At 42.4% G+C, this 19,579-nt stretch overlaps 1 protein-coding gene across 1 annotated transcript in view; it reads right to left on the bottom strand.

Moving 5' to 3' along the window:
• Positions 1 to 19,579, bottom strand: part of slc9a7 (solute carrier family 9 member 7) — a 223,108-nt gene that overhangs the window by 22,883 nt on the left and 180,646 nt on the right. Inside the window, exons 11-16 of the mRNA XM_059963829.1 lie at positions 18,708 to 18,813; positions 17,541 to 17,629; positions 16,559 to 16,672; positions 15,627 to 15,738; positions 13,396 to 13,549; positions 5,773 to 5,832 (exon numbers count right to left, since the gene is read on the bottom strand). Of these exons, the coding sequence (XP_059819812.1) occupies positions 5,773 to 5,832; positions 13,396 to 13,549; positions 15,627 to 15,738; positions 16,559 to 16,672; positions 17,541 to 17,629; positions 18,708 to 18,813 (635 nt within the window). The remainder of the gene's footprint in view (positions 1 to 5,772; positions 5,833 to 13,395; positions 13,550 to 15,626; positions 15,739 to 16,558; positions 16,673 to 17,540; positions 17,630 to 18,707; positions 18,814 to 19,579) is intronic.

Here is a 19,579-nt window from a genome sequence, read left to right as displayed (position 1 = left end):
AGGCAGGTTTGGTATTGTCATTTAAAGCGAAATTGGATAGGTATATGTACAGGACAGGAATGGAGGGTTATGGGCTGAGTGCGGATCAGTGGGATTAGATGAGAGTAAGCGCTCGGCATGGACTAGAAGGGCCGAGATGGCTGTTTCCATGCTGTAATTGTTATATGGTTATATCCCAACTCTGATGGCCAATGTGACAAGAGTTTTCTTTACAACTCTCTGTGACGCCACTTTCAAGGACTTATGGTTCTGCACTAAGCTCCACCTGTTCTACTACACACTTCAGAACCCTACTGCTGACTATGTAAATCCTACAAAGCTCTCACAAAGTGCAACACCTCAAATCTGTTTGCATTCAACTCCATCTGCCATTTCTTAGCCCATTTTTCCAGCTGAGTGTTTATTTATGAAGACTAACACTTGTTGCTCTTCACTTCTAGAATGATTTAAAGCTTTGTAAAATAGCTTGAGCTAGTTTTGACAAGGACCAGCAATGAACAGAGAAAAGAAAAAGTGGGCTTGACACACTAGACCCAGTGATGGAAGATCATGGATACGTTTCCAAGCCAGCCTGATGTACAACCTGTTGCAGTGCTGTTCTGATGTGCCCGACGTTCTTGGTGGTAGAGGTTTGGGAGGAGCTGTCAGGATGGCCAAGGTGAGCAAGTACAGTGAAATTGGCAGCCACTCTGCACTGGTGATGGAGGTAAATCATGCTTAGGGTGGCAGATGGAGTGCCACTTATGGGCTGCTCAGTCCCGTGGTGTGGACAAACTTCAAGGAAGTGTTGGGGCTAAACTCAGACAGGCAAGTAGAGAATACTCCATTTTCCTTCTAACTTGGGGCTAATAGATTCAAGGTTTCAAAGTGCATTTATTATCAAAAAAATGTAAAAATTACACAACTTTGAGATTTGTCTACTTACAGGCAGTCACAGACCAAGAGAAAAACAAAACAAATTATGCAAACACTGGAAGCTACAGCATTCCAAACCAAACTGAGTCCTTATGTCCAAATCCCCAGAGCAGCCCAGAGTAGGCCTGAAGCCTCTGTATTCAGTTTATCATATTAGCAGAAAAAAATCACTGCAAAGTTCGCAGACACAATGCACAGCAGCCCAGGGCAGTTTCACTGCAGGAGGAGGACGCCCCCTGTCTATCTGGGCAATGAGTCTAGACAGTGAAATTCAAAATAAACGTATTATCAAATACATTTGATAATCATATACTGATATCATACTATATATAATTTTCTTGCAGGCATTTACAGGAAAATAAAGAAATACAATAGGATTGATGAAAAACTGTAGATAAAGACTGACCAGCAACCAATGTCCAAAAGACAAATTGTGCAAATAAAAAATAATTAATACTGAGAACATGGGTTATGGAGTTCTTGAAAGTGGGACAGTAGGTTGGGTAATCAGTTCAGAGATCTGGTGACTGAAGTTTTGATTTGAGGAGCAATTTGAGGATGTCAGTAAGTGAGTGACATTGCAGGACGCACGTCCGTGCTGCTCATGGAACCATGGTATTTATGTGGCTTGCTCACCTTGATTTCTGTTCAACTACGATCACCACAATTGAGGCAAAGGGGGAACACAAATCAAGAGTGCACAATGAGGCTTTCTCCAGAGACGGTCATTGCCTGCCACTTGTGGGATATAAATGTTATTTGCTTCTTATCAGTAAGTACTGAATGAACTTTAATTCTTGATACATTAAGATGTGAACCTGCCTAGCTGTAATCAGAAATTCAAGATGGCACTGAGCTGTGTCCCCGTCGAGATTAAGGCTCAGACTTAGTCGTTTTTTTCAGGTTTACAGGGATGGTTTTGGGATAGAGAGGTGAATTAGGGGTCAGGTTAGGGTTTCCAGTCAGGGATATGGGAATTTGGAGGTCAGACCGTAGACTAGGCCTCAGCACTCTATGTTCAAAGGCCGGCGATGATGTGGGTGAAGGACAACCCCGGTTAGTGAGGTTAAGCAATATTGGTGTAGCTCATGAAACTTCTCAAGCACCCCTGGAGCAGCACAGTGTCCAGCTGCTCATTCTGTTCATCTCTCACATCCGTGTCCTTGACCTCTTCACTACTCCAAGGAAGCACTCTGTAGCTTGGAGGAAAACCAGGTCACGTTTCAACTCAGCAGAGTGCACTCCTCTGGATCAAAAGGATTTGACTCCTCACAGATTCACACCACCTCCAGCTAACTTCCACCCAATTTCATCTTGCACCCTCCCTCCGGCCACCCACTCCATCACTCACTCTCCATCTGCTTCTTTTCTAACCCTCATTTCCCTGTAACTTATTCCAACTCTGAGCAAAGGAAAGATTGGGCCTGGACTAGTTCCATTGGGCCTGCTGAATGCTCTCAGGTCCCTCTTGTCCGTAGCTACTTTTCTGGATGAGGAGGGTTAGGCCAGCTGTCCATCTGTATCTGACAAGTACTAATGCAGGCACTTTAAAACTATTCAAACAACAGACAAAAAAAAAACTGGAAGTATATTCAAACATTCACATTTAAAATTATTAAATATTTGAAGCATTCGTCTTTTCCATTGGCTTGTTGAACTTCTTAACATGCATGGGTCATTATCCGTATGCCAGTGCTGCTTACATTAATGGTACTCAAGTTGACAACTCCAAGTTCCTAGGAGTGAATATCGGCAACAGCCTGGCCTGGCCCAACCATATAGAGGCTATAGCCAAGAAAGCTCACTAGCACCTCTACTTCCTCTGGAGGCTAAAGAAATCTGGCATGCCAGGTTTACTTTGCACTGAACTGAGGCTGCAAACAACATGCTCCTCGACCAGCTGCAGTGATGAACCGGCTTCGCGGCTGTGAACTAACTTTTGTGAGCTTCATTTCTGAATGTTATTTGTTAACTTTTATCGTTTGCATGATTTTTTTTCCCTGCACAGTGGTTGTTTGATGGTTTTATTTTTAAAAATGCATTCTATTGGGTTTCTTTGTTTTTGGCTGCCTATAAGGAGACAAATATCAAGGTCGTATATGGCATACATACTTTGTTAATAAATGTAGTTTGAACTTCTGTATCCCACTTATGAGACTATTAAATGGTTCACTAGTAAAGTAAGATGGGTCTTGTCCTCACAATACACCGCAGTGTGACTTTGCTCCTTACTGTCTATCTGCCCTGAACTTCTACTGTACTCGTAACACTTAATTCAGCACAGTTATCGTTTTACCTTGTACTACCTCGAATTGCTAGCATAATGAATTATGTGTGAACCCTCCCTCAATACAATAAATTACTGCTTTGGTACTGGACAAAACGTTACTGGACATCTGCTGTATTACAGTGAACAGTCTGTATTTGACCACTGGCTCGTCTCCAATTCCTGGATTTGACAGTGCCCAGGGTGGGAGTCTGAGACGGCCAAGTGCTAACACGTGATGACCAATTTCCATTTGACTGATGATTACTGTTGTGCACCACTCAAGTTGAAAACTCTCTTCCTCAGCCCAGAGGTGTTGCTGGACCTGCTGAGTGACTAGAGAACTTGGTTTTGGAAGAAGCACCATTTCATGAACAGTACAGCTGCTTCCCCTCTGCCCCAAACTCAAAAGAGACTCAATACTCAAACTCACATCCATCGGTGTTGCATGTGAAGGCACAGAGCAAAAGACAAACTGCTAGAGGGACTCAGCAGGTCAGTTGGTCAAAGGCTGACCTGGGTGATGCTCCCAAATGAAGGTCGGAGAGAAACACAGAAAAACTTTGTGCAGTGTCCATAACTTACTCCACATAATATTCCAGCAGGCAGAGGCACTGTTATCCCACCAGTTCAGGAAGGATTTGAACCACGGTCCCTCAGGAAAAAGGCTGGTAAACCTTCTCGACCTCACCAGGGACATCATGGAACTGGTTCAAGAGGTGGACCTGAAACCAACCGGTCTTGCATTGCAAAGGCAGAAATAGGAAGCAAGGCAACTGGAAGCATCACAGCAGCTGTTAGATAATCTTAAAATCTGGTCCGCAGTTGACGATTAGCCTGCCTTTGATGTTTAGGAAACCCCAGGTACCTGGTGGGACTGATTCAGTGAAGGTCTCTCACCAAATCATCACAGGGTAACCAATATCGTACCCACATTTTTTTATTTGCATAGCCTGTCTTCTTTTCCACATTGGTTATTTGTCACTCTATGTTTATGTATAATTTTTCATAAATTCTATTGAATTTCATTTTTCCTTGTAAATACCTGCAAAATGAATCCCAAAATAGCATATCGTAATTGTTTCTGAACCTGGTGGTTTGGGGCCCAAGGCTTCTGTATCTCAGCAGCGAGGACGGACTTGAAGATCAGCTGGGGTCCCTGAGCTTCATATCTATTTGAGTCTTTTAGGTATTAAAGTTCAAAGTAAATTTATTATCAAAATTTGCATGTCTCCATATACTACCCTGAGACTCATTTTCTTACAGATATTCACAGTAAATACATAGAAACACAGTAGAATCAATGAAAAACTGCAATAATCAATAAATATTGAGAACATGACTTGTAGAGTCCTTGAAAGTGATTCCATGGGTTGTGGAATCATTTCGGAGATGAGGTGAGTGAAGTTATCCCCTCGAGTTAAGGAACCTGATGGCTGAGGGGTAATAGTTGTTAATAAACCCGATGGTGTGGGACTCAGGACTCTTGTACCTCCTTCCCGATGGCAGCAGTGAGAAGAAATCATGGGCTGGATGGAAGGCATCCTCGATGATGGATGCTGCTTTCCTGCAATAGCACTCCACGTAGATGTACTCAATAGTGGGGAGGGGTTTACCTGTCATGGACTGGGCCATATCCACTACTATTTTGTAGGCTTTTCCATTTAAGGGCATTGGTGCTTCCATTAAGGGTAACCACCAATCTCCTCACAATTCTTTTCCTCATCCTTCCCCCACACATACATCCTCCCCTCCAAACACCAGAGACCTATATAAAGCAGAAGGAGAAATCAAATTCTTAACACAACTAAGAATATCACCCACAAAGGAGGCACAGAGAACACAAGTGAACATTCAAATATGTAAATGGCTCTGAATTCAGATCAACAGCTGGGTTCACTGTATTAGTGCACAGGGCCATGGTCACAGTTTATAATCCTTTTAATTAGTGGAAACTCTCTCAATAACTACAGAGCTCATCCAGGAGGTTATGAAGAAATAGTAGAAGACTTTCTCTGGCACACACTCCTTAAACTTCTGATCATTTCTCCCTTCTTCACTCCGCTGTTTAACCTCAAGCACCATTCCCTCCGACTGTCAAGTGCTACCATAGCAACAGTGGCAGGGGATTGTGGGTGGAAGGAAGGCCAGTTGAAATCAGCCAGGCACTAATCTGGCTTGGGATGTGTATTCTACGTCCCTGGTGTGTATTTCAGCCCAGTGGCTTTTGGGAAAAGCACTACCATTCGGAAATTATTGTCCACATTTTAAAAAAACAGCGGCAAAGAGAAAATCCACACAGCACATTGTGGATAGAACAAGCACGGCAAGGAAGTTGTGCACACGATGTTGCATTAGTTGAGAAAAGATGACAAAGAATTTAACTCATATTAGGATTAACTCATCCAACACATAGGTCTGAGAAAGTGCAGAAATCAGATTTATACTTGGCAGCACTTAAGAAGATAAATTGCATCTGGGAAATCTGGAAGCACAGAAAGCAGCCCAGGTCAGGATTAGAAGAGAATCAAGGATTAGCTGTGGCTGGAGAAAAGGAGCAGTGTTAATTTAGCAGGCATTCCGAAGGTCACCTGAAGTAACTCCAGTGGGTATCGCCCAGATCCTCAGCCGACGGAGGCGGGTCACCGACTCTGAGGGAGTACGTCACAAGAAGGGAAACATCAGAATTAAGACAGCACAGTTCTGTGACTACCAACTGAGCAGCCACCAGCTAATGGCTTGGAACAGCCACAGATGCTACTGATCAATACCTCCCTTTCAATTGTTCTTGACTATTTACCCAATTCAATGAAAATAAAAGCACTACTAGATAAAAGTTGTAACTCTGAAGTTTTCATCCTTTCCCTATCAATTACCATTCCACTTCTCAACCACATCAATTATAATTTTAAATTATAACTCCTAGACTGAGATACATAACATCTATCTGTAATTATTCATCATGCAAGTTCCAAAGTTATCAATATTGTTTCATGTTAGAGTAGTAAAATTAGTTTAATCATTTTATGCAAACGGAAAAACATCAGCTCAGATTTCTCAAGAAAGAATTCCTTGTCCACCTTAACCCCCTGAAAATGACCAGGCCCCCAATGAGAATGTCCTTACTCTTGCCTGTTCAAAATTGATAGGCAACATCTAGCAACAGGTAGTGTCTTACATTTACTAAATTACCCAAAACTTGCTACTCTCCCTTGTCACCATTCTGCTAAGATGAATGAGTATGTGAATGAATGTTGGGTCTACCTTGGTACAAGTTCAACAAACAGTTCCTCTATATTGCCAGTTGGGGAATTGCAAGAAGTTTGCACTACAGAGTTGGGCTACTAGCATCATCATCATGTGCCATGTTGTATGATGTGGGTGATCATTGTCTTTCCATGACCATGATAGTTCTTAGCTAATTCTTTACAGAAGTGGTTTGCCATTGCCTTCTTTTGGACAGTGTCTTTAACAAGATGGGAGACTCCAGCCATTATCAATATTCTTCAGAGATTGTCTGCCTGGTGTCTGTGGTCACATAACCAGGTCTTGTGATAAATTGCACCAGCTGCTCGTATGACCATCCACCACCTGCTCCCATGGCTTTGTGTGAGCCTGATCGGGTGGCTAAGCACTTGCTACACCTTGACCAAGGGTAATCTGCAGGCTAGCAGAGGGTAGAGCACCTTCTACCTCCTTTGATAGAGAGGTATCTCCATCCTACTGCCCATGATAAAACCACATTTTTATCTAGTTGGAATATTATATGATTATATAGTTGGAATGGTATTAATGGAGCAGTTGCGAAGACATTTGGGACATCCCTGCTTGTGCACATTTACTAAGACTCTCAAAGTTCCCAACAAAGGTAAATGGCAACAATTGTATGGAATGACTGATGTCCTTGAAAGTAAGTCTTATTAGGCAGTAGAAGACCTTAGATATAAAGCACTACCAGACAATCCTGGGGCAGGGGCAACAAAAGAGTTGCACCAGCTAAGAGCTTTAAGTCAACTTCAGAAGAGATCATTTATAAACATGATGTGCCATATTCCAATTTTACTTCTTTTGCACTTGAGTTGCCTCTGGGTGAAGCTGCTAACTTAGGATGAATTTGCAACAAATTAATTTCGTTCTATGGGACCCCATGTGGGCTCAAGGCTGTTATGAGATTACAGGGACTCCGAATATAGAGGCTTTAGATAACTAAGAGTCCTCAGATGCAACTAATAACAGCAAATATGTTCCATAACCTGCCAATCCATCATTCAATCAGTCAGTTAGTCCTCCCAGCCAATGCAAATTGGTTCAATGCGTTTGTCTTCACAACAGCTGGGAAAACTCCCCCATAAACACATCAAGTCCTGATGCCAAGAAGACAGGGTGTAAAATGCGGATACACCCAGAGGCCGGTTTTGGAGGTTGCATCAGCGATACTTAAATGATAATTGGCAATCAAACCTTCCCTAACGATGCAGTCCATGAACGTAAACATAATGGGTCACCTCCAGTATTAAAAGGTACTAAAGCATTTGAAGATCACTTAAATGTTAAAATTAACACTGATAATTTCTAAAATATATTTCCTAGAACTGGAGTGCCATAAGAAGTAGACTTTATAAGGAAGTTTGAAGTTTGTGTGTATACAACAGCTGGGGCTCAAGTTTTGGCTTAATCTAATAATAACTTAAGACCTCTGAGAAATCATTAGACCTATTAAAAATTCCTGACTTATTTTAAAATCAATAAAACTGTTAACAATGATTTATCATTTTAACCTAGTGCTTTGCTTTAAAACAAAGCTTTTAAAATAAGACCATAAGACACAAGAGCAGATATTAGGCCATTTAGCCCATCGAGTCAGCTCCAATATTCTAACATGGCTGATTTATTATCCCTCTCAACTCCATTCTCCCGCCATCTCCCCCTAACCTTTGGTGCCCTTACTGCTCAAGAATCTATCAGACTCCACCGACATCTGTGGCAATGAATTCCACAGGGTCACCACCCCTGGCTAAATATATTCCCCCTTTTCTCTGTTCTAAAGGGAGGCTGTACATTCTGATACTCAACTCCCCCACTATAAGAAACATCCTTTCCACATCTGTCCTATCTAAGCCTTTCAACATTTGATAGGTTCCAATGTGATCCCTCTCCCCTCATTCTCCTAGACTCCAGTAAGTGCCCAGAGCCATCAAATGCTCTTCATATATTAACCCTTTCATTCCTGGCATGACTCTCATGAACCTCCTCTGGAACCTCTCCAATGCCAGCAAATCCATGCTTAGATTAGGGGCCCAAAATAGCAGAAAGTTCTCCAAATGAGATCTACCTACGCCCTATAAAGCCTCAGCTTTATGATGTAAAAATGTGGACAGTGTATTGGTTTGCCTGATTCGCACAACGATAATAGCATAAATAAGCAGGAGCTGGCCATTTGGCCCATCAAGCCACTTCTAACATTCAATAAGATCACGGATAATTTGGCCACAGACTCAACTCCACCTACCTGCATTTTCCCCACAACCTTCAATTCCCCTGCTATGCAAAAAATTATCTAGCTGTGTTTTATATATATTTAATGAGGTAGCATCTACTGTTTCCCTGGCAGAGAATTCCACAGATCTACTTTTTACAAAAAACAGTTTCTCCTCATCTCCATCCTAAATCCATTCCCCGAAACCTCAAGGCTATATCCCCTAGTTCTAGTTTCATCTACTAATGAACACAAGTTTCCTGCCTCTATCTAATCAACCACTTTCATATGTTTATATAAGATCCCCTCTCATTCTTCTGAAATCCAGCAAATTCTGTCCTGGTCAACTTGATCTCTCATCTCTGGAATCAACCAGGTGAATTTCCTCACCAAAGCCAGTTTGTCTTTCCCTGGCATATGCCTCACGTTTCTCGATCTCTCTGTCTCCATCTCAAGAGACAAACCTACTGATTCCCATGGTTATCCTGCCTTTTCCAGACAAGTCTCCTGTAAAAATCCTATTCCCTTTTCTCAGTTCCTTCATCTCTGCTGCATCTGTTCCTAGGACTCAGATTTCCATTCTGGGACATCAGAGATATCCTCCTCCTACAAAGGACAGGGTTTCCCTTCCTCCACCATTGAAGCTGCCCTCATCAGCATCTCCTCCATTTCCCGAACATCCTCGTTCACCCCATCTTCCTGCCACCTAAACAGAGATAGAGTCCCTCTTGTTCTTACCTACCACCCCATCAGCCTCCATATCCAAAACATCACACCCTCCACCATCTCCAAAGGGATCCTACCATCTCAATTCTTTACCTCCACCATCCTCCCCCTTTCTGTTTTCCACAGGGATTGCTCCCTCCATGATCCCTTGTCCAGTCGCCTCTCCCCACTAATCTCCCATCGCCACTTACTCCTGCAAGCAGACAAATGCTCCACCTGCCCATTCACCTCCGTTCAGGGCCCCAAACAGTCCTTCCAGATGAGGCAACACTTCGCCTACAAATCTGCTGGAGGTCTTTATTGTGTCTGGTGCTCCTGATACGGCTTCCTCTACATTCCATTCCCCACTCTGACCTCTTAACTCTTCTCACCTGCCTATCGTCTTCCCTTGGGCGCTCTCTTCCATCCCTTTGGTGCTGTCCTCCATCCCTTTCTTCTGTGGTTCATTCTCCTCTCCTATCAGACTCCTTCCTCTCCAGCTCTTAATCTTTCCCCAGAAATACAAATAACACTGTAGGAACTCAGTAGGCCAGGCAGCATCTATAGAAGACCAAACAGTCAACATTTCAGGCAGAAGCCCTTCTTCAGGACTCAAAGGGTTTTGGCCTGAAACGTCAACTGCTTACTCTTTTCCAAAGACGCTGCCTGTTCTGCTGAGTTCCTCCTGCATTCTGTTTGTTGCTTTGGATTTCCAGCATCTGCAGACTTCCTCGTGTTTATATCCTTTGTCAAGTACTGCAGGTGTGGCCTCACCAATACACTGCACAGCTGCAACACCTCCCCGCTCTTAAATTCAATCCCTCTAGCAATGCGAGCCAACATTCCATTTGCCTTCTTGATAACCTGCTGCACCTGCAAAACAACCTTCAGCGATTCATGCACAAGCACTCCCAAATCCCTCTGCACAACAGCACGCTGCAGATTCTTCCCATTTAAATAATAACCTGTCGTGATTCGGTAACTCAGGAAGAAACATGACATAATTGAGTTGAGGGCTGCAATGAATAACTTTGAAAACGTATGTTTAATCATCTGAAAGATTTGAAAGAACGGAAAACTGACATATTTACACCATTTTTTAAATAATTACTGATGTCAAGTGATTATGCCAAGCAAACACTCAAAAAACAAGCCAGGAATGAAAAGTGAATGACTCAGTGTGTAACAGCAAAGTGCACCTTGGCCTTAAGGACACACAACACTAGCTTCCAAAACAGACAGACCGCAAGGAGGAATTAGCTTCACTGAGTGAAACTGCTGCTCCAATCAGCCCGGGACTAATCAGAGAATTCCACATTGAACAATGGCCAAATTAATACACAATGTGAGACATTAGCTGAACACAAAACTACTGATTTGTTATGCCCCTCAACCCCAAAGTAATCAAAATTACTGGCAAACAATCAGGTGGTAGATGAAGAAAACTATGAGGAAAACATTCTCAAATTGTAACCGTAATGGATGAACTAACATTATGAGTGTTGGGCCATCTGCCCAGGGACAAATCTGATTCCAGCAGTTGAAGAACATGAACTCAGGCAATTACACTGGTGTGAATATAAAGCTGGTCTCAGTAATTGTGACCAGGAAACTGTTAGAGAGCCACAAAGAACCGACATTCGTTATGTCATTAAATCTGCCATTCTTACTCAACATAGTCTAAATTAAAATCTGGACAATAGTAATAGGGTTAGATTTCACCCACCCTCTAAATTGATTGGACAATCATTGCAAATTAGTGAGGTGGAGAAGACTGGGTGTGGGGGAGAATAGAGATGGCCAATAAATGGTCTAACATCAGTGTTCCTGAATGAATGTATAAAATTCAACAACAGTTTTCTGCATTAAATATATCATAGAAATGCAAGCTTGGGGGGCATTTAAGAATCTCTTAGGCATGCACATGGATAATAGAAAAATGGAGGAGAGACGGGCTCAATTGATCTCAGACTAGGTTAAGAGGTTGACACAACATTGTGGGCCAAAGCGCCTACACTGTGCTGTAATGTTCTATGTTAGGTTGTGTGGTAGTTACCCCACAGTGAAATTATGGCAAATTTAGAACACAGATAACTGGGTTGTTTGTAAATTCACTTCCATATATAAATGCAAGGTGAAATTCCTGGGAGTAATACATTCCGATGTTCAGCCATTTGCTTGATTTTTCACAGTAAGCTTACTCCAGATCAGTGCACGCACTCAGCACCATTCACATGAACATAGCTAGTGAAATTCACCCAGAGCCCCATTCTACCACTTTAGATTCAGTTCACGGACTCTTTATTGGAGAGAAAAATACACAGATTAAAATGCAAACATACTGCTGTTGACTGAATTGGGAGACAAAAGAGGAAGTTAAGTTGCTAAGTGACAAATGGCAGTGCTGTACTGGGACTCATCCTTAGATGAAATGGCAGAATAACAGAAGTAGACAGTTCATGAGAGAACCAAGAGAAAGGTTTAAATTCTAACTATAGTTTGTTATTTGTACACGTTGATTAAAATGAACTTGCACCATCTAAACCAACAATTGTCCCAGGGAATTATGTCCAAATTAAAACATATTTCCATTTATCAAAGTTGACGTTGTCTCTAATGATCCTGTGCAAAAAATACATTCCCAGCGAAGAGACAACCCAAATTCATGGCTAAAACTCATTCCTAATGGAACCGCTTTAGTGCTTACAACCACCTGCTTTTCCTTAAAGGAACTGCACTCTTGGCCAGAGCAGGCTTCCCTGCTACTGTGTGCCTAGCTGAGGGGAGGGTGAAGACATGCAAGTGGCAGTCCAGTTGCAGACTGACACAGCAGCAGCAGAAATCTACTCAACCTTCAGCTGACCCTGGAACATTTTTGTTAAAAAAGAGAAGCAAATATGTTGAGTTGGCATGATTTGGGCCATGTTTCTCTGAAGGACTGATGAGCAATAACTTTTAAACAGGGAAATGAAACAGAAAGAGGAAATGGTTTCAGGGCTGTACAGGAAAGAGTAGAGAATAGGATCAATTGGATAGGTCATGCCAAGGCCTAGCACCAGCTCAGGCATGATGGGCCAAAAAGCCTCTTCCTTTGATGGATGATTCTGTGATTCAAACAATTGCAATTTTAGAATCGTACAGCACAGAAACAAACAGTTTGGCTCAACTATCATCCATTTATACTATTTCCATCCACCACAAGTTGCTGTGTGACCTTCTATACCTTAACAGTTCAAGTGCTTATCTGGATACTTCCCAACTGTTGTGAGTCTGCCTCATCATCCTCTCAGGCAGTGCATCCCAAACTCCAACCACCTTTTCAGTTAAAGCAAATTCTTCCTTATATCCCTTTAAATCTCATACTCCTTACTCTAAACCCATGCCCTCTGGTTATAAATGTCTCTGCTCTAAGGAAAATGATACCACTGTCCAACTTATCCATGGCCTTTGTAATTTGGTAGTAATTCTCTTAGATTCCCCACAACCCCTCAACTCCTGCCTTTCCACTCCAAGGAGAATAAATCCAGCCTATCCCATCTCCCTTCTTGATGGAAATGATCTACTTCAGGCAACATCCCGATGAATCCTCACTGCATTCTCTCTAGAGTCTGGACCAACTACTTCCATTGGCACATGACTCACAGCAAGTTTGTCTCGGCGCTGGCTACGTGGATAGATTGGGAGATGCAACTGAATAAAACTGGCCAATATTGAATAGTGTGCAGAAGAATGAAAGGTGATCCCATTGATACAAAGGGAATCCTGAGAATAAGTGGTGTAAGGCTGGAGTCAATACAAGAGGCAGAATTACAGAACAGGGGGTCGGAAATTAAAAACTGAAGATGAAGACAATTATTTTTTTCCTCTGAAAGAGGCAATAGCACTTTTGGGGTAAATACTGGGATTAACTCTCCAAAGTCTTTATAATATTAAAAGGCTGTTGTTTTTTTTTATTTCAATGAGCAAACCAAGAGATATGGATCCGGGGAGAGAAGACACATATTCAAATGTCGCTGTTAATTTACTCACTGACCTGATCCGTAGCCATGACAATGTTGGAGTGGTGCCTCCACCGAAGACCCATACTGTGAAAAAGACGATCAGCAGGGTGGTGGTGAACATCATCTGCCTGGCGTAAGTGGCAGTGTCTCGGATAGCGAGGGCGAAGGCCATGGCTCCTCTCAAACCTGCAGGAAGAGCCAAAGTACAGAGTTAATTTTCCATTTATAAGGCAGGCTGTGGGAGAATCACTGGTGAGGTAGCACCTGATGCTCATTGGAAATAGATCCCTGGGCAATTCAGAGCCAATGACATCGCAGTGGGTCTGGAGTCACAGATCCACCAGATTAGAGAGGGGCATCTGCAGACTTTCACAAAAGGATTTTAGCAAACTGGAGTAACACACACAAAATGCTGGAGAAAATCAGATCAGGCAACATCTATGGTAAGGAACAGAATTGACATTTCAGGCTGAGATCCTTCATTAGGACACTTCAGCAAACTAGATTTGTTTTATATATAAATGTAATCCTGTGATGTTATGATTATAATTAAGTCCATTGGAAAAAATGTCCTGGGAAACACTAACCTCTGTTTAAAAAATCTTGGCAAAACCCACAAGAAGATCACAATAGCTCCTCTGGGAATCAGCAGTCAATGTCCATCACAGGATTGTGGGTTTGAACTTCACTTCAGAGATTTCATGACAAACCCCAATACAGGCACGATTGGCGTACTGCCATGATGTTGGCAATATCTTCCAAACAACACCGCTGTGCTCAGAGTCCAGAGCTCAATCCTGACCCTGGGTTCTGTCTGCGTGGAGTCTGAACATTGTGCAACTGCATGAGTACTCAATTTTCTTTCCAACATCCCTAAAATGGATAGGTTGTTAGGATAATTCCCCTCATTGTGCAGGTGGTGGTAAAATCTAGGAGGTAATGCTGCTGCAATGAAGTTTTTCGTAACACATTTGCACTCATGCACTTGTGTAATAATAACCTTGTCTTGACTTGAAAATGCAGAGAGAACAGACAGTAGGCCAAAAGGCCTGCTTCATGCCACATTATCAGGAGTGCTCTGCAGGCAAGGCCCTTGGTATTATCCAGGATCCCATCCATTCATCCAGCATCCTCTGACTTTCTAGCATCAGGCAGGAAACTCTGATGCAAAATAAAACAGCAATGGTCAGGCTGGAAATGGTTTCTTCCCTCAGGCTACTAGGCTTCCGAACTTCCTGCTGCATCACATTCGAAGTATTACTGGTTAATCTGTTCTGTACCCACCAATATTTAATTTATGCACTTTGCTTTGTTTATTTGTGCATAATTCATCCGTAGATTTTATCCTATTCTGTGTTATGTGTACTATTGTGCTTTACACCATAGTTCAGAGAACCGTCGTCACGTTTGACTGTATACCTGTACATAGTTAAATGACAAATTCCACGACTTTGCTCTCGACTCTATCTCTTTCAGATGGCCATGTTTCAAAGAAAAAACATCACTTCTATCCATTCTGATCCACGAATTCTCTGATGGTCAGGGAAGACCTTGGAAGTTTTATCCTAGCTGTCTAGACACGCAAATCAGGGCAGTATGACATGGAGAGCAAGCTGTTACCCATGTAGCAAGCTCCCCCCTCCATGCATCTGATGAACCCAAAAAAACAGAAGAGACCGATATAGTTTGGCACCAGCAACGTTGCAGGAGCTACCAGTCAGCGTTGAACTCAACGTAGGACTGTCTTCAGGACTCCAGCTCCGGATTTTTCCCCTCAGGGTTTACTCCCAAAGCCGTCCCCATGAGTCAGTATAGCCATAAGACAGCAGAGATTTGAGATCAGAGTTTTTCTTCTCCTAGATGAACTGACAGCCACGGTTGACGAGCCCTATCTGCCCGGAAGATCTGGTCTAGACCACACACCAAAACCACCAGCACTAAAACAGACTTTCTCTACATTTAATGCTTCAGCATTCACTTTGGTTTCTTCTGCACAGATTGGGAGCGATACTTGCTACACTACTAAATGAGCACACTTCAAAAAGTACTTTATTAATTGCTTTGTGATATCCTGAGAAAAATTTTAAATAAATCTTTATTACATACTCAGTGCATTTCAGGTCATTTCTTTTTCTAATAAAAGAGAAGCACAAAGATGTTACATTGGTATACCCACAACTCCTCAAAGCACCTGCTAACAAGGAAAGACTTTCTCATCATTGCCAGGGTCGTGCTGCAGTGACTCAGACCATTGGAACTATACCTGCAATCATCATCATGTGCTGGAAATTCCAACCAATCTTGTGCTTTCTGCCCAAGTTCAGGAAAAAAGACAGAGGGTAAATATTCGCAGCTCTGCCCAGCAGGATAGCGATCTGGCCAACAGCTGTTAAGGAGCCTGTGCTGCCTGAAGGGGTGAGTACAGAGAAGCTGCACTAAATTGTGAATTACACGGGTACGGGGCCATTCAGGGTGCTCTGGGTTTCTCCCCTCCCCACCTCAAATACACTTGCTGGCAAGTTAACTCATCATCATGTGCCCAGTCAAATGCGAGTCATGTGCCAATAGATGTGGTTGGTCTGGACTCTAGAGAGAATGCAGAGATGATTCATCAGGACATTGCCTGAAATAGATCATTTCCATCCGGAACGTCTTCAAGGAGTGACGCCTCACTAAGGCAGCAACCATCATTAAGGACCCCATCACCTAGGTCACACCTTGTTCTCATTGCTACCATCCAGGAGGTACAGAAGCCTGGAGGCACACACTCAATGATTCGGAACAGCTTCTTCCCCTCTAAATGGACATTGAACCCTTGAACACTTTTTAAATTATTTTTTATTCTTGCACAAATTATTTACTCACTGTAATTTTCAGATCTTTTTTCTCTATTATTATTATTATTTCTTTATGCCACAAAGAAACAGGACATATGCCAGTGATATTGAACCCCATTCTGATTATCACCGACGTATGCCTTTAAATTTGTTGTTTTCTAGCAGCACTACAGTGCAATACATAAAAATTAATACAAGTTACAATAAAAATACATTTTAAAAAAGCACAAAAAGAAAACAAAATGGTGAGGTAGTGTTCATGGGCTAATAAACCATTCAGAAATCTGATAAGGGACCAAATGTTAATCGTATCTATACATACGCTTATCATAACTGGAAAGAACTCAACAAAGGATACAAAAGCTCCAAGAATGAAAATGGGGTTGAAGATGTGATTCTGAAACGTGAACAGCGCCAAACCCATATAGGAAAATATGAAGTTTTCAGCCAAGAAATTCAGAACTTCGAATAACTGAGGAAGACAAATAAATACCACATTAGGGTACAATTCATTAAAATACAGCACTACAGAAGGTTTCAGCTATTCAGCTTGAAAGCTGCTTGTTGAAACTTTTAATTATTATCACTTTACATGACAATGTCAAATATCTCCTTAATTATTCATTCATGGGATGTGGTCATGTGCTGTCGATGGATATTTGCCCCTGAATTACCTGGACCCCCGATGGGTCTAGACTAGAGTCACTTTGCCGTGTAGGACAGCGGAATTCCTTCCCTGAAGTACATTAATGAACCAGATAGGGTTCAAAAGTAGTTTATAAGACAAAGGAGCACTATTAGGCCATTTGGCCCATCACATTTGCTCTGCAATTCCATCATGGCTAATTTATTATCCTTCTCAACCCTAATCTCCTGCCTTAGCCCTGGAACCTTTGACACCCTTATTAATCAAGAACCTATCAACCTCCACTTTAAATGTACCTGATGACTTGCCCTGCACAGCCATCTATGACAATGATTCACCATTCAACAGCTTTGCCACCCTCTGGCTAAAAAAATTCCGTCTCATTTCTATTCTACAGGGGCATCCTTCTATTCTGACACTATCACACGACAGGAAACATCATCCACTCTATCTAAGCCTTTCAATAAGATTTGCACACCCCCCCATTCTTCTAAACTCCAGTGAGGACAAGCCCAGAGCCATTTAAAGCTCTTCATACGTTAACCCTTTCATTCCTGGGATCATTCTTGTTAATATGGATCAATGGGACTAGGCAGAGTAAGTTGGGCATGGACTAGATGGGCTGAAGGTCCTGTTTCTGTACAGTAGTGTCCCATGGCTTTACAACTCTAGTGACACCGTGGAGAGCCCATACCTGCTTTGTTCGATCTCTTGATTCAGGCGACAAGTTGTTGTAGGTATAATGAGCCTGTGTAATTCCACAGAAAAGAACTGCGACAACACCTGCAGACGAAGAAAGGAAAAGTTGTGAAAATGCTTTTCACTTTGCAAACCTTGTTTGCTGCATTACCTGCAGCCGTCCCTTCATGCAACTCAATCGGTCATTCTGCTTGAGAATACTTCAATACAAGCATGGGCTAGTCAAGTGGTCAAACTGGGCATCAATTTATACCTTATCCAACATCCACGCAGTGGAGATCTGAACTGAGAGCCTGTTTAGGGAATTCTTTGATCAGGAACATTGATTCCGACTTCAATGGTTTAATGGCTGATGGCGACCAAAGCATTACAGCACAGAACTACGTATCAACGTCAACAGCAGATCCATTGGTCCACTGGCTTGCAAGTGTCTACAAGGAATTAACAATTGACTCTGTCACTGTGACACTTTGACTTGACACAGCATTTGGTACAACAGTGTGGAACAATAACCTGTGCGCCTGTGACCACGTGGGCTTTCTCCAGGTGTTCCGGTTTCCTCCCACATTACAAAGACTTCATGTTTTTGGGAGTGAAAGAGTTATATGAGAAGTGTTTGATGGCTCTGGGACTGCACTCACTGGAATTTGAAGTCTTGGGGGAAGGGGGTCCTCATTGAAACTTATCGAATGTTGAAAGGCCCAATAAAGTGGATGAGCAGAGGATGTTTCCTATGGTAGGGAGTCTAAGACCAAAGGGCAGAACTTCAGAATAGCGGGACATCCACTTAGAAGGAAGATGAGGAGGAATTTCTTTCACCAGAGTGTGTGAATCTGTGGAGGCCAAGTCATTGTGTATATTTAAAGTAGAGGATGAAAGGTTCTTGATTAGCCAGAGCATGAAAGATTATGGCGAGAAGGCAGAAGAATGAAGCTCAGATGGAAATGGATCAGGCATGATGAAATGGCAGAGCAGACTCAATGGGTCGAATGGCCTAATTCTGCTCTGTGTCATGGTCTACATGTGTGTAATTGGATGACATGGCCTTGTTGGCCTAGAAGGGCCTGTTACTGTGCAGTATCTCTAAATGAAAACTGCAGTCACTTGAAATTTCATCGCCACTCTTGTTGATCATGCATGTTCTATTCCGGTTGCAACTTACCAGTGAAGCCACAGGCTTCTGCCAGCAGGAAGGTGCTCCAGGACATTAAGAAAAATAGTGCTGTCTCCAGGAGTGGGAAGCAGTGCAGTTTGGTGAACTTGGTGACGTGAAGAACAGAAGTTAAGGCAACATCTTCATCTTTATAGTTTTCCCATGCAACACAAATGAACCCTGCCTTTGAGTACAGATTCTCATTCACACTTGGAACACCCAAGGTCCATGGTCATTGCTGAAGAACCATTGGGATCTTGTGCACAGTTACTAGTTACCCGATAAGATGGAACTATATTATTCTTGACTTGCCACATCCAAGGGACTGGACAACTGATCCAGGGATGCAAGTCAAATCCCACATGGTTGTTGGAGATTTTAACTTTTAAAGTAAACCAGGAAATTAAAAAATAGAACCTGATGCCTGTATTTCCAGAGGACTAGAATCTTCAGCAAAAGTGAAGGATGGTAATGCCGAGGCTTTATAAGACACTGGTCAGACAGCATTTGGAGTATTCTGAGAAGGTCTGGGCCCCACATCCAAGAAAGAATGTATTGGTGTTCGAGAAGGTTTTATGAGAAAGATCTCATGATTGAAAAGGTTAATGTATGATGAGCATTTGGTGGCTCTGAGCCTGCATCCAGTCCTCCCTGAAATGGCTCAGTGAGCTGCTCAATTTGGGGCAAATCAGAATGGGCAACAATGTCAACTAACTACAAATAAATGAAAATAAAAGTCCTGTTGGGTCATCATTATGTATGGTGTTGTATTGACATGGTCGACCTTGGTCTTATCCATGACTGACTGCCCTTGGCAAATTTTTCTACAGAAGTGGTTTGCCATTGCTTTCTTCTGGGCAGTGTCTTTACAAGACAGGTGA

Source organism: Hypanus sabinus, chromosome 3 (assembly GCF_030144855.1).
Source record: "Hypanus sabinus isolate sHypSab1 chromosome 3, sHypSab1.hap1, whole genome shotgun sequence".
Taxonomy (NCBI): domain Eukaryota; kingdom Metazoa; phylum Chordata; class Chondrichthyes; order Myliobatiformes; family Dasyatidae; genus Hypanus; species Hypanus sabinus.
Note: the sequence above shows the minus strand (reverse complement) of the source record. Positions and strands in the feature narration are given on the sequence as shown.